General features: G+C 52.4%; 3 protein-coding genes across 3 annotated transcripts; 2 read left to right on the top strand and 1 right to left on the bottom strand.

Moving 5' to 3' along the window:
* Positions 1–4633: 4633 nt before the first annotated feature.
* J4E88_008387 (uncharacterized protein) lies at positions 4634–8359 on the top strand (the record flags this gene model as incomplete). The annotated part of the gene is given in 6 exon segments (XM_049401997.1): positions 4634–4641; positions 4654–4977; positions 5197–6099; positions 6146–6482; positions 6529–7047; positions 7346–8359. 6 exon segments carry the CDS (start codon positions 4634–4636, stop codon positions 8357–8359), a joined length of 3105 nt encoding a protein of 1034 aa, XP_049252095.1.
* A 340-nt stretch (positions 8360–8699) lies between these two features.
* Positions 8700–10355, bottom strand: J4E88_008386 (uncharacterized protein; the record flags this gene model as incomplete). The annotated part of the gene is made up of 1 exon (XM_049401996.1): positions 8700–10355. One exon carries the CDS (start codon positions 10353–10355, stop codon positions 8700–8702), a length of 1656 nt encoding a protein of 551 aa, XP_049252094.1.
* Positions 10356–11985: 1630 nt separating this feature from the next.
* On the top strand, positions 11986–13334 carry J4E88_008385 (uncharacterized protein; the record flags this gene model as incomplete). Its single annotated transcript, XM_049401995.1, has 3 exons — positions 11986–12488; positions 12541–13130; positions 13186–13334. 3 exons carry the CDS (start codon positions 11986–11988, stop codon positions 13332–13334), a joined length of 1242 nt encoding a protein of 413 aa, XP_049252093.1.
* Between the last annotated feature and the right edge of the window lie 1443 nt (positions 13335–14777).

Below are 14777 nucleotides of genomic sequence, written 5' to 3'. Positions count from 1 at the left end.
CTGCGGCCGAACCGCTCCCAGCAGCCAACCCGTCGTAAGTATGGCTCAAAGGAACGTATACACCGTGGTAGATATCCTCTTCAAAGTTTGGATCGCGTAGATCTTCATCGCTCCCCACAAAATTGCACTCAATACATTGTCTTACGGCCTTGACAAAGCTGTCGCTGGAAACGGACGCCAACTCATCGCAAGCTTTGCTCGCCGAGCGGTACAGCTCTTCAGGAATCGGGACATAATCGAGCATATCGGGCATCTCGAGTAGCTCCTCTTTGTTGACCTCAACCTCCTTTGGTATCTGGTGCCAAAGCTCGATGAGAACAACGCCCAATTTGAACAGATCCTCATGACGTCGGACGGCGCTATCCTTGATGTGTGCGCTCTCAGGTTCTTCATGTCCCGCAGAGATCGCGGCATCAAGTTTAGTGACGATGTATAGCTTGCCCAAGGTCTCGCTTGAGTCGTAACGCGGTTGCTGGAAATATAGGTCTCTGGGCCAATTCTTTCCAAGCCATGGCGATTTGTAGAGCTGTAGAAAACTTTGCACTAGGAGGCAAGCTAACTCATACTTTCGGACGCCCTCGATCATGCTGTTCGCTATAGCATTCTTTAAGCTGATCATGGAATTGTGTGGACTTTGCCCACTCGGATAGGGATCCAGACAGTAACGATGATCGGAGCCGTCTCGAAGAATAGTACTATCCTCTTCTGGTTGCCTGTCGGAATTTGACCAGACGTAGCAGTTTGCCTCTATGCCCCGAGATAGCCAATCAATGTTCTGTAGCCTGGTGCGGACACCAGTGCCCAACAGAACATGAGCGGGGGATTTTTCGCTCATAAAGACCAGCGAACTTGGTTGCTGATGTATCTTCAACGGTCGCAGTTGAAGCTCCAGATAGACTGCCGACTCATGTGGGCTAGGTTTGTTTTCTGGGCAGGCCGCACAGTACTCGAAACCGCATGTCAGACAGGGCTCACAGGAGTCAACGCTCGGCGCCCCCCATTGAGCACTATCACACTTACAGCATCTGTATGGCGCTTTCGTAAGACTGTAATTGTGTTCTTGATCAAAGTTCGGGTCGTTGTACCGCCTTTTCAGCGCATCGTGTAATTGCCGGAGACGTGATTGTGCTATGTGAATCGGGTTCTGATGAATGCGGACTTTCTCATCGTCCAGACTAAACGGTCTGATTACATTCATATCTGTCATAATCTGTTCGATCTGTTCGTTTGCATCTCTGATATGATCGCAGTCTTTACTGTACGCTGACTTTCGAAGAGACGCCGTTATTTGACGGTGAGCCTTAAGATCAGAGTCATCGATTTTGCGCTGTGCTTGCAGTTAGCATCCCTATCATTGGCGATGATTTGATACAGATCTTCTCATGGAATGAACACTAGAATGATGCAGCTTGACATCTGGTGCTTACCTCAAAATCAACGTCGAGTTCGAGTAACTCTCTTAAACCTTCCGCGGACCTGAGCCCCCTCTCGATAGACAAGCTGAAGGTCTGGTAAGACTGGCCCAAAGTACGTTTGAATTGCTCCTCCTCGTGAGAAATATCGTCCGTCTCCAGCATGTTGTTTACAAGCTTCTCATGTAGTGGTGTATCCAATGTTGACATCCGTTCGAGCGACGTTCGAAGCCTCTGGTCTTCTACTTTCAAGAGATGAATTAGATGTTCAATCTCACGGCGATTACTGACAACTCTTTTCGTCCTGTTGGCGAGACTCTTGTAGAAGTTCAAAGCAGAGGAAATACCAGATAATGTCGCGAGGTATCGTGCGGTAGCGCGCAGGGCGGTCAAGTCACCCTGGCCCCTTTCCCCATCGACAGGGTCCAACGAACCAGCAATTGATGAGCCTTCTCTCACTCGGCTCGACCCCCAACTACGTGTACGGTCATTGTTTGCGACACTCTCCTTCGAGTCCGACTCTTCTTCCTCTTCAAACCATCTCAGCGACAAGAATGCAAGACTTTTGAGGTGCTGTCCGATATGCCTGGACAGCTTTATTTGGATCAGATCCCTTGGTTTGCCAGCTCTGGGTCGATTATCTCGGCCCTGAGAGTTTTCTTCGGATTCTGGGTGCAGCCGAATCTCTGGCACATGAAACTTGACAGTACATTCCGAGGCGGCCGGGCTTTCAGAGCGAGCCTTTGACTCTGTGGTAGCTTTAGGCTCATCTTCTGAATGTGTTACGGCGGCAGCGTCGAAATTGCAGATTGGACAAATCCCCGGTTGTCGAGATGGTGAAAGAACATTGGTCCGGAGTTTGGCATCTATCGTCGATGGCGTAAGATCGTAGCTATGATCTACAGTGAGATGCTGGCGAAAAGCTTCGACAGTGTTGAATCTCTTCCGGCGAGACTGTTCTACCTGATCTTGATGCTGCAAGTCACAGTACCAGGTCTTAGGTTTGTGAACCAGCTCCGTCCAACGATTGGTATGCATTGCTGTCATATGCTTCTGCCATGCACTCATCTTAGTAAAGTAAATCGGTGGGTCTTGGCATTCTTCAGATATGCATGCGTACGGCTCCAAGTCCTTGTTGAAATGTGATCTACTTATGGTGAGCTTATACCATAATGACAGGTAACAGCTCCATAACAAACTTACCTCCACCATCCTTTGCGCTGGAGTCTCTCTGCTCGTAACTCTTCGAAACACCACTCACAGCGGCAGTAGGCGGAGTCTTCGGATGACTTTGGCGGTTTTGGGTAGGCGTGTGACTGGCCAGCTATCGAAGACATGTCCGTCGATCCAGATATGACACTCTGTTGATCCGAGACATCATCGGGTATCTCTACTGGTCGCAACGTTGAATGATCAGTGACGGATAAGTTGTCAAACGCAGTCACTATTTGTCGCTGTACGGGCGGTGATATGACTGGCCCCTCTGTCTGTACAGCTTCCTGGGGGAAATCGACAGGCACAGTTAGTGCTTCGTGGTTCCGTTGTTCTTCAACACGGGAATTACGATGCTGCTGTAGTTTTTGCTGGTGTCTTCTTTGATAAAGCAGGCGAAGACGCCTGAATGCGATAGACGAGCCCAGTTGTTTGGCGAGGGTCTCAGGCATAACAGGACATTGCCTCAGCACCAGCAAAACCGCAATGGCATCGAAGTCGTCTTTTGCAAACTTCTTGGCGAAATTCCCTACTCGAGACGTGACAGTTGAGTTTGAAACTCTTCTTACGGACGTTGCAATCCGTTGCAGCCTGTCAATAGCCTCATGGATACCTATGAGGCTAATTCTTGTTAGGGGTGGCAGGCTCGCTAGCAGCGCGCCGTGCTTCTCTGCGTCATAATCGTCGGCTGGCGAGTGTATTGCATCCCCCGTATACGCGTCGCAATCAGACACCAGATCTGTATATATTAGTTGCAATGCGATTAAACATGTAATGCGATGTCTTGCCTCGATTCAGGCACCTTGTTATGAGCGACATCAGTCGAACGACAGCACTCTGCAAGTTTGGACTGAATATCAGTCGCCGGTCCAGAGAGGACTCCCAATCTGCGAACGCGCCTGTAAATCCAGCCCAGACCTCAAATCGTGAATGGCAGTCGGCCAGGGCGCGATATAATGCTGTCTGAGTGTTCGAGGGTAGCGCGACCGCTAGGGCTTTTTGAAACAGCCCTTCGCATTCGGTGGCGAGTAAGAAGACCTTATTGTCGCTCATCTTGGTTGAAACAGATGATTAGTAGTTGTCTCTGGTGAATGAAGTTGTAGAGGCGGAACAGCGAAGCGGTCTTCATATCCATGGGTATTCTGAAAAGGAAGGTGGGGTGGTCACATGTATTGCCGGTTGGGAACCACGCCGCAATCCTGCTCGCTGGCTATCCTCGCGTCATCCATCACAACATCGGCGCACGATAGAACTACGACGTCTAAGTCCCTGTGAGCGTTTCGGAGTCTCAGCCATCAAGCGATAAATTCCATCACATACGCCAATGTACACGCCTTGATTCACGTGCGACACCCCGCCAGCTACCGACCTGCCACTCGAAGTGGCGATGTTTCTGAAAACCGACGACTATGAATCAGCGTGGCTTCTCTTTGACGACGTGCGGCCACTGTTTGCCGTGGAACTACCATGGCAAGCAAAGGGATCGGATGGTCGCGACGACGTTGACCCGTTAATGTCAGCGGCAGTCGACAATTTTGGTGCGTGCTTCACAGCCGACATAGAGTCCGCTCAAAGCCTTGTTCCGCCAGAAGGCCTTTCGAAAATGGAAGCTCATTCCCTTTTCGGAGCCCTTGTCGAGTTACTAAAGTTTTTGGAAAGCGTCGTGCGGGATGGAATCCCAGAACTAGGGGGTTCATCTGCAGAAGAGGGAGAAATGAAACCAAAGGTACCAGGATCGTAGCCCGCGTAAAGACACATACTCATTTGTACTATAGAACAACGATCGTGCGGATTCAGTGGCGGGATCTGATTCTTATTCGGCCGATCATGAACCAGATTCGATAACCTCGTGGTTGCAGAGTGTCCTAGGCCTCACATCTTTCGTAAACGATCGCGACGATCCACTTCCTCAAGTAGAAGACGTGAAGAGCTCAGCCAAAGTAAGCACATCCGATCTTGACCAGGGTCAGGTCATGTCCTTTCCGAAGCTTGGCGCTCTGAAAAAGACCATGGAAAAGTGTTGGCACAGCGGCAACGATGCTACCAAGGACTGCCGCGACCTGCTCATCCTCGAGCACAGCATGGATCATCTACGAGGCGGGCAGTACAAAGCTATGTTGTTTGTTGCATGCATGAAGTCTCTGAAGAAGCAAGAACAACCGAAAGGTACCAAGGATAAGCACAAGGCCACTGTTGCGGTCACTCAGTGGGAGAATCGCGCGCCGTGGAACTCGACTACTCGACTATTCGACGTTCTCCGGAATAAGCTACTTTCTTGTGCTTCGCATTGCGCAATGCTGCGACTGAATGGCTTTGAGATCGAGAATGTCGAACCTCACGGGACCTTCAGAACGTATCTCTCGCCATGCAAAGCCTCTGCCGCTTGGAAAGAAAGTACCTGTACTTCTATTCCCATGTAAGCTATCTAGAATCCCTCAATCATTCAGCACCTAATTCCCAATACTAGGTTTCACCAACCAAGGGGTGACTTCATTACTGACATGTGTAAAACCCTACGCTCTGATTGTACCGACCGGTCGGCGCCACAATACTTGCGTCTCCAGTTTGACAGCAATCACCTTTTCGACGCGACAACAATGGAAAAGGCACAACCCCATATCAATGCGCATCCAACTGTGTCTCTGAAATCATTACTCGACAATGGCCTGTTTCTTCCTGCACGCGAAAATGGTGCGTTTCCACCGAATGACAAGGCCGTACTTGCACTATCGCTGGCCCGGTGCCTACTGCACCTGTTCAGAGGGCCTTGGATGCAACGAGCATGGGATTGCGAGACCATAAACTTCCTCCAGAAGGACAGCGAGGAAGTTTTGATAGACATACACTCGCCCTACATCAGATGTTCGTTTGCCGACGCCACACCAGATTCACCTCCACACAGCTCTCGATGGATCACGGTCTCATTTGCCCGCTTGTTGCTTGAGATTGAGATCGGAAGATCCATTGAGAGCGTTGAATCTCCTACAGAAGCGGCTGCTGCTAATGGTCTACAACAAGTGCTCAAAGAGATCTTAGCAAACCTTCCCGATGACGGATATGCGCGCGGGCACTACATTAATGCGATCGAAGGGTGTCTTGGTTTCAACGAGCTATTATTAGAGGAATGTGAGAGGAGTAGTACCAAGGACCCTCAGTACCTGCCGACCAAGGTGCTGTACGACAGTGTGGTTGTGCATCTCGAGAGGAACATGGGATTAGTTATGAACCCGAAGGCAGCACTTATCCCAAGAGATCTCTCGATTCGTCAGAACATCACTATGCTTGCAAAAGCTCCTATCAATAGTCGAGCTTTTGACCATCAGGTGGCAGGCGACAGCATCGGGAACAACGGTGGACATGCTCGCAAACCAAGCTTAGCATCAGATCGTACCGACGAGGGCAGTCCCGCCGCCCCGCTCCTGACCGATGTACTTATGGATGGTTTCGAAGAGCTTGCAGCACATGGAGACGCCAAGTAAGAGTCTCCAACCCTCAGATATCACTCTATTAACAGGATCCAGGAATGCGAATCTAGCGCGCGGGTTCTTCACGAACCTAACAAGATTCAACAAACAGCACATCCCCCGAGCGTTTCCCAGAAACATCAAGAAGACCAAGGTCTGCATCATCGACACCGGTTTAGACCTTACCGATTCTACCGTGCGCAGCTTCAAGCGTAGAGTCGTGGATGGGCACAGCTGGGTCGATGATGACTCCAAGTCCTACCATGATAGATGTGGCCATGGCACGCACATAGCTCGCCTGATACTCAATACGTCCGTCCATGCGGAACTGATGATCGCCAAAGTTTCCGACGATAAGACCTTCCGCCTGGAAAGCATGCAGCATATTGCCTCAGTATGTGACAAACACGCAAGACGCAGCGGAAGCTGACAAGTGACAGGCTATTCGATGGGCATGCGACAACGATGCCGACATCATATCTTTATCGTTGGGATTTCGTGAAACTATCCCAGAGATTCGATCTGCGATCCGCGAGGCGATTTCACCCGAACATGACGATACTCCGCCCAGGATTGTTTTCGCCGCAGCGGGTAATTGGGGGCTAAACAATGGACTCGCCTTCCCATCCAACCAGAAGGGCATATTCTGCATCCTTGCATCCGACGGTAACGGATCCAGCGATAGCATGAACCCGGATAATGAAGACGGTGATTGCTTCAGAACTCTGGGAGTTGCAATCGAGTCCAGATGGCAGGGCGAAAGCATCCTCTTACACGGCACCTCATACGCCACACCAATTGCTGTGGGCATGGCAGCGAACGTATTGGACTTCGCAAAAGTGAAGCTGAGCCAAAAGCGCTGGCAGAAATTGACATCTTATCCCGGCATGCGAGCAGTGCTTCGCCTGATGACGCCGAAAGCCAAGAATCAGTGGTACCTCTGTCCGTGGCAGCTCGAGGTAAAAGGGTACAGAACCACCGAGGAGATAGCGCAAGTGTTCAGGGAGGCGATTGACCTGGGATAGTAGGAACATTAACCCCGCAACGAATGACAAGGATGTGTTGTGTGACGATTGGGCACATCTACATGACCGTGCCGCAACAATGCATACGCGCCGGGCTGTGCTATCATGAACATGTTGCGTCACCAACCATCACAACTCGCAGCAGTGAAGCGGCAGCAACAAGTCGCACGCGCTTCTTCGATCTTGAAACAAGGTTCGGTGCGTCCCTGGACTAAGATTATTTCCATCACAGCGCATACGATTGTCCAAACGGCCACTGTCACCGATCCCACCGTTGTCGACTTACCAACCCTCCAACGTAAACATCCAAAGTCCCTCGCGAGAAGACTTGAAGCTCAAGAGCAAAGCCCGAAAGACTCCCAACTCTCCCAACTCTCCCAACTCTCCCAACTCTCCCAACTCTCCAGGGTTATCAACCGTACCAACCGATCAGATCACCATGCCAACCCCCCACCGCACACCCCCATCCTTCTTCCTCGTCCCAGACGAAAAGATAAACTACGAAGACACCGTCCGCCTCGGCAACATCCTCTACCGCATCTCCGAACCCGACAACGTCCTCACATCGCACCCTCTCCCTTCTCCGCCCTCTTCCAAGACACTTCAAAACTACCGCATATCAACCGAAGCGAGTAAGACTAACAAAATCGGGCTCTTCACCAAGATCCTCGAACTCCTCGGCTTTGGCATCAACGCATCCTCGCGACGCGCAAAAAGCGACCAAGAAGCGTATACGATAGAAAGCATGACAATATCCACATTCACACCCTCAAAAGACTATCTAAAAGCCGTGGAAGAAGATTCAGATGTACAAGACACCCTCCGCAACACCCCCGACGCATCCACCTTCCTAATCACCGGCGTCGTTCTAGCCACGGGCGTAACATTCACCTCCTCCACATCCCGAGAAGCAGAACATGAAGGCAGCGCCGGGATATCCAGTCCAGGGCTTTCACTCGGACCGAGCGCGTCGCGGTCGAGGAAGAACGTGTTAGAAGTGGGTTATACGGATAAGGGCCCGGTGGTACTGGCGTATCGGGTGCAGAAGCTGGCGATGTTGGAGGGTACGGGGAAGATGGGGGCGGAGAAAGTTAGTGAGGGGGCGTATTTTGGGGCGGGGGATGAGGTGGAGATGGTGGTGGGGGTTGATGTTGAGCTTGATGATGTTGATACGGAGGAGTTTGAGATGGTGGAGGGGTTGGAAGTGGTTGATGGGGTTAAGTATGCGCTTTGGGTTGCTTCGTGAGTGCGACATCAAAGTGAAATGCAAATGAAGATATTAATCGTATGTTGCTATTGTGGCAGCTAATAGGCCAGTTTCGTCAACTGCCCTAATGTCGTATCCATCTATTCCAGTACATGAACATGCATTTGCTCGGTCATACTGCAGTAATGGGTATCGGTATCAACAGTGATCCTCCATGCCCGCCATCGTAGACAGGTAGTTTAGCTCTCGTCTCCACCATCGTATCCTCCACTGTATCATAACTTCTCTCGCCATAAAGGGCATATGCCATGTATCATCTTCGTACCATATGGCTCATACCAAACCATGACTGTCGGGTTCATATGCACCCATTCGCTCTTCAGTCAATCACGACCATAACCTTTGGCTTCTTCTTCGGACGTTCACGGTCTTCCGCGACGACCTTGGTGTGCTCCCTAATCTCTCCATCAAGGTCGTCTTCTTCGGTATCATCCTCGTCGTCGTCCAGGTCGACAATGTGCGTGCGCTTTCGGGAGGCTTGACTGGCACTTGCGGTAGACGAACTTCCACTATCACTTGGTGCTTTCGCGCCGCTCGTGCGGAGTGGCAAGGTGGGTGCCATGAAGCTGCGGAGTCCTTTGCTGCCAAGCGTCTCTAGAGCAGACTTGGCTTCCCCATTCGCGACAGCGTCAAGTTGCCGGTATTTGCGTCGAAGATCTTTGACATCGCGGTCGAGGTCGTATCTAGACACGTCGAGACCGTTGATGATGTGGAGATTCAGAGCGTCGGCCCGGTCATCTCCCCAGTACCAGGTGGCATCAGACTCCGCTGCTATACGATGATCGTGTTTCCGAGCAAAGGCGCGCGCCTCTACTACAGATTGCCGGCCAACGTCGAGTCCTGGAGGATTGTCATCGTCGGACTTGAGGAAGTAGGCCATGGCATCGCGCTCATGCAGGCGACCGAGGACGCGTGAGTAAGGTATTGCCAGTTCCTTATCGGCAGGATGCAATGGGTACCAGTCTGCGTAGTCGTTTGCAACTCGCGGAGCCTCGACGTTTTGCTCGGAAACCCACAGCTTGTTCGAGCGTGACCCGTCGCTCGTATATGCGGACCCGTATATCCAGATCTCAGAGTTGTATGGCCGTCCTTCGTCGTAGTCATTGTCAGAGGCCTTATCCAGATTGGTCCACTTCAATCGAATCGATTTGATGCTCATGACGTCCGTACAGCCAGTTTGACCAGATTGCTTGTTGGGCAGGAGACGGACTGTGTCACCCACGGCGAGCATCTCAGCACCAACGTAGATGCCATGGCAATATATGCTCGCGTTAGGCCAAGATCCTCGGAACCGATACTTGCCCATTAGAGAGAGCGTCGACATCAGGGCGAGAGCGTTCTTGACCGTGTCATGCCATCCTTCTTGAGGGATGCGACGCAAGAGATCTCTCCACATCATGAACGGGCTTGTCTGTCGCAACAAGACGTACTTGTGTCTCTTAGAAAGCGACTTGTCCGACTCATTAGGGTTTGGGATCGGTTCAACGCGTACACCTATGCTGGAAACACTGCGCTCCTGAGTAGAGGTGACGAGCTCAGCGACCGTGGTGCCAGTAGCCGGCTCAGTGACCAGGCCTGCCGCCCATTGTGGAGTACCCAGATGCTGCTTGCGGCGCTCATCGTACAGCTGGAGCTCGCCGGTGGTGATGTCTCGAACCAGTTCAACGGTGTCAGGCATGTTGCGTATATACAACACGATGTCCCCGATGCGTGGTATCCATTGCTCCTGGGTCTTGATGTCGTTAAGGAATTTTGTAAGGTGATCTTGTTCGGCTCGCCAGTCTGGACTTAAGGGCTCAAGTATGGGTTCGTCCACATCGCGATGCCGGCGAAGCTTATCGATGAGATTCCTGTAGACGTCTGGAGTGCCCTCACTGTCCACGTTGGTCGTGTCTAGACCCGGAGTGATCTTCTTCGGGCGACCCTTGTGCTGCAACGCCTGAATAGGAAGCGGTGCAGCCGGCAGCTGTTGCATGCGATGTGCGCTAGTAGGTCGACTCTGCACTGACACAGAAGAGTTCGACCTTCGCGAGGAAGCCACGCTCGGCGTTCGTGTCTGCGAGCTATTTGCTGAAGTCTTTGGGAGTATTCCCGCAGTGCCACTGCAAACAGTGCATGGACAGCCTATGTTGCTGCCATGGTTCTTCATCAGATGCTCAAAGTGAGGAAAGAATCGGTTCGGCGAATCGAATGCCTTCTTTCCAGGATGGCCATATAGGTATTTGTCGAGATGGCTTGGTTTCGACGGTCTGGGGCGATGCCAGAGGGTGTAACCGAAGGGAAGGTCCTTTAGGATGTAGTGCACACCTGGCTTAGCCTCACCTCGGCTCTCCATCCATTGTTGGCCAATCTTCTCCAGATACAGAGTCGGCGGATCAAGCTGGGAATGGGCTCCTGGAGGAGGCACATGGAGAGGATCGCCGTCCGAACAGCCGGGGACAAGGCGGACCTTGACTCGGTTGGCCGACATGCTGATGATGGTTGCTGAACTGCTGTAGCTTTAAACGGCTGTTAAGAACCAGGAAGTGGCCGCACGGTGATGCTGGAGTCAAGGTGCGCAGGGCGGTAGAAAAGGATTTTTCGATTGAAGTGCGCGCAGGTGTGCAAACGTCACGGTAGGCGAGAGCATGATTGAGGCAGTCGCGTTTGTGACGCGTCGGTGAAGCGCGCGGTGAGAGCGAGAGCGCGTGAGGAAAGCGCGTTCGACACTAGCGTCGCTCCTCATCAGACATCACAGTCTTGTAGTACCGCCTACCCAGGTGTCTTCAGCGTGCTGAGTATCGTCACTTGTAATTGCCACGGTGTATACACGCAAGCACGTGAAAGAAAGTCGTGAGGTGCAGCTCGAGGCTTGGCGGCAAAATCCCTCGGACCCGGATCCCTGGGCCGAATGCAGGAACAGGCTCCGAATTTAGCGACTTGCGACCCCCTAATCACTCAGCAAAACAAACACCGCCCGCGAAACGAACTACCAACGTTACTACCAACAAGCTTCACTCGTGCGACATCCCTCGCAGGGCGTTGAGACTACCTCAAGCCCTCGGAGGGTGTCTTTGTCTCTTGAACCCCAGATGTCAAGCACGCCATCATCCTGTCTGCATAAGAGCTCCCGTCAAGCTCTCATGATCTGCCCATGCATGGCGCACCCGTTCCCGACGCAGCACCGTGCGGCTCCACCGAGAACCAGCTCCATGAGTGATGGTCAGGAGAATGGGGTGACCACCTAGCCTGTTGCAGTCTACCTCGATACTATAACGGTCGCTAGCGCGTGATATCGCGCAGGCCCCATACGCTCGAGGCCTGAGGAGGATCATGTCAACAAGATTCCGTCTCGTACAAGCTTTCGAGAGCTGTCATGGCTCAGGCGGGTGCGTCGCGCCTGACAGCCGTGGAGGGAGGCTCCTGTTATCTTCCTCTCACCTCCCTACCCCCATCGTCTTCGTCATCAGCATCCCTACGCTCCCAGGCTATAGCGCGCGATATAGCGGCAAGCCACCCGCAGAGCGATAGCGATCGTAGTCAGGAGAACTTGGACGGTTTCTTTTGACACACAGAACACCATACACCGCGAGTCACAAGCAATATAGCCCACAGCCTCCGATCCAATGAACTTCTATCGCTCCAAGCGCGCAAAGGCACACTATGAGATCGGTGACGACCGGCCGGCAAAGCGCATCTCGACGCCGGCTGGCCAGCGTCTCTCCGTAATCCTCGACGCCAAACGAGGCAAGTCGGCTTCGTCCAAGGCAGCCGAAATCAGCGTCACCACCGAAAGCACATTCTGCAACGACCCGTCACATCAGCATGTCGGACCAGTACAACACCACCGGGTCGAGAAGAAGCCTGGCTTCATCCAATCGGTCTTGACGGGCGGCAGGTTGCTCACGCCAAGGGAAAGCAGCGAGGACATGCACAATGGGAGCAATCTCAGTGTCAGCGTGTGGAGTGACCGGGATGAGGAGAAGTTTGGACACGTGCGGCAACGGAGACAGAGAGGATGTGCTGCCTGGGGATGGAAGAAGCTTGCCGTGGTCGCCGCCCTAATCATTGCGCTGATCGTAGCATTGGGCGTTGGACTCGCGTTGGGACTGAAGAAGGACTCGAAGAGGTAGGCTAACTTCATGCTATCATCGATGGGATATGGGCTAACAGTTACACAGCAGCGCGCCCGCAGCGAACACAGGCGGCTCAACGACACCAGCAGGCACCGATAGCAAGCCCGACTCCAACTCTCCCTCCACGACCGACGACGATCCCCCATCTGCAGTCACCACCTCTACACCCTCCGCTGTCCCCTCGAACTTCCCCATCGGAAGCTGGTCCTTTGTGCTCTTCCTCGACACCGTCACAACAGACTGCACCTCAGACGCAGACACCTGGACATGCCCGCCGAACACAAACTACTACGACGACCAACAGAAGGCCCTCACCATTCTGAACTGGGACATCAGCGGATCTGCAGGGTCTTGGAAGATTTCATCGGGCAAGCAGGACGACACATTCGACACCACATTCCAGAACGAAGACCTCGAGTTGCTGGACGCCGGGAAGGACACGGAGCGATACCGGTTCCAGATCACGCGGTCCAAAACTGTCAACATGACGGGAAGCCTTGGGGGAAAGAGAGGCGACTTTGAGTGCGACTACGGTGCGACAAACATGCAGGGCATCTTGTACACCAAGATGCAGCAAACGTACCCAGACGACACAATCGCAGTTGGAAAGGTCGCGAACAAGGCGTGGCCATACGGTAAGCACCACTAGCAGCTCTCATCTCACGTACAACAACAACTAACTTGAAATAGCCGTCAAGATCGAACAAAGCGTAGCAGGTGGACAAGGAGTACCGGCTTGCACGAGCTCGTCAGGTGACGACGTCAGGCTCAAGCCTCAGATTGAGAGCACGTTATGTTCTTGTTTCTACAAGAACTTCACACCACCACCCAAGTCATAAACTCAATTCAAGTTTCTTTGTCTATTGTTGTCATCTAGCGTTTCCTTGCATCATCGCTCTACATTTACTTATCGAGCCAGGCGTAACTAGCATAGCGGGTTTTACTCTACACTGAGGTAATGATAGTGGTTCTTCCTCAATCAGGTTCGAAGTGCCTTGTTGTGTCTTCTGCTAATTTGATAGCTGAATGTGTGAGCTAGAAGGATGCGACGCATGCATCTACCCTCACCGGACTTCACTCTAACTTCGCAACACAATAGGCAATCGCCACGTCAAAGACACCCATTGTTACGCTGCACCGCAAAGATACCACAGTAACACCTCTCGGTGTCTTTGTTGCTCCTGCGCACCACAAATACAACCCTCCATCCAGCTGCACGCTCCCACAAACTGCCGGATGCGGTCCCGCACCAACAAAGACAAAGCAACCACCGTAGCCATACAACATACAAGAGCCGGTGACGCTAGACATCGCATTCATGCGACTGACCCTTCATTACGATCAAGGCTAATTAGCCAAATCTAACATTCAGCGCACATCCTCACTCCTCCGACGCAACCACCATCGCGCGCGATGTCCTTCCTCCACAACCTTTTCAGTTCGCCCGGTAAACACCCACCTCCCAAGAAGCGTAATTTACCAGATCCAGATACAGATATAACGCGCTCGGGTGAGAAGAGGAAGAGAGAAGCGTATGATCCGGAGGAATACCAGAATGCTGTTTATGCTGGTGCGGGTACGGTGGCGGTGGGTGGAGATGATGGGAATGAGATGGATGGGGATGAGCTGGATGAGGAGGTAGCGGCAGCGTGCCAACTTCAAGACGAAGCTGAATTTGAAGCTGGTGTTGAGATTGGAGAGGATGATGATGGAGATGAAGTTGACGATGTAGATGAAGCCCGACCGCACGCGACGCCCAAATCTGTGCGCAAACTTTCGCGCGATCTGTACAACGCGGTTGAAGCGCGTGGGACAGGTAGTAGGACAGGTAGGACAGAGCCACACGACAAAGTAGGGAAGACGCTGGCGAGTACAAGCACCAAAGTAACCATGTCGCCGTCGCCGTCGCCATCAACATGCACAGGCAGCGAGACCGAGAACGAAGAAGACGAAGCGATCGATGAAAAAGATTGGTCTAGCATCGACGACGACCTAGAACTATCGTTTTCTCCCACCACTTCGTCGGCTGGACCTGTCATTACTAGTATGGGCGAGATCGAAGTAGACAGACTCAAACACACACCTGTTGGCAAACAACCTAGACCGCGGGCTGGGGCTGTTGGATCAAATACTACTACCACACGGCCTGCAATGACCAGACCTTCATCTTCATCCGCCAAAGCCATCACCAAACTCACCACACCACAACTACAATCACCACAATCAAAATCACAACCACCATCCCAACACACAATGACGTCCCCCCTCCCCATAACCCATCC

Source organism: Alternaria novae-zelandiae, assembly GCF_023758075.1.
Source record: "Alternaria novae-zelandiae strain BMP 2774 chromosome Unknown scaffold_19, whole genome shotgun sequence".
Taxonomy (NCBI): domain Eukaryota; kingdom Fungi; phylum Ascomycota; class Dothideomycetes; order Pleosporales; family Pleosporaceae; genus Alternaria; species Alternaria novae-zelandiae.
This window is presented reverse-complemented; position numbering and strand designations above follow the sequence as displayed.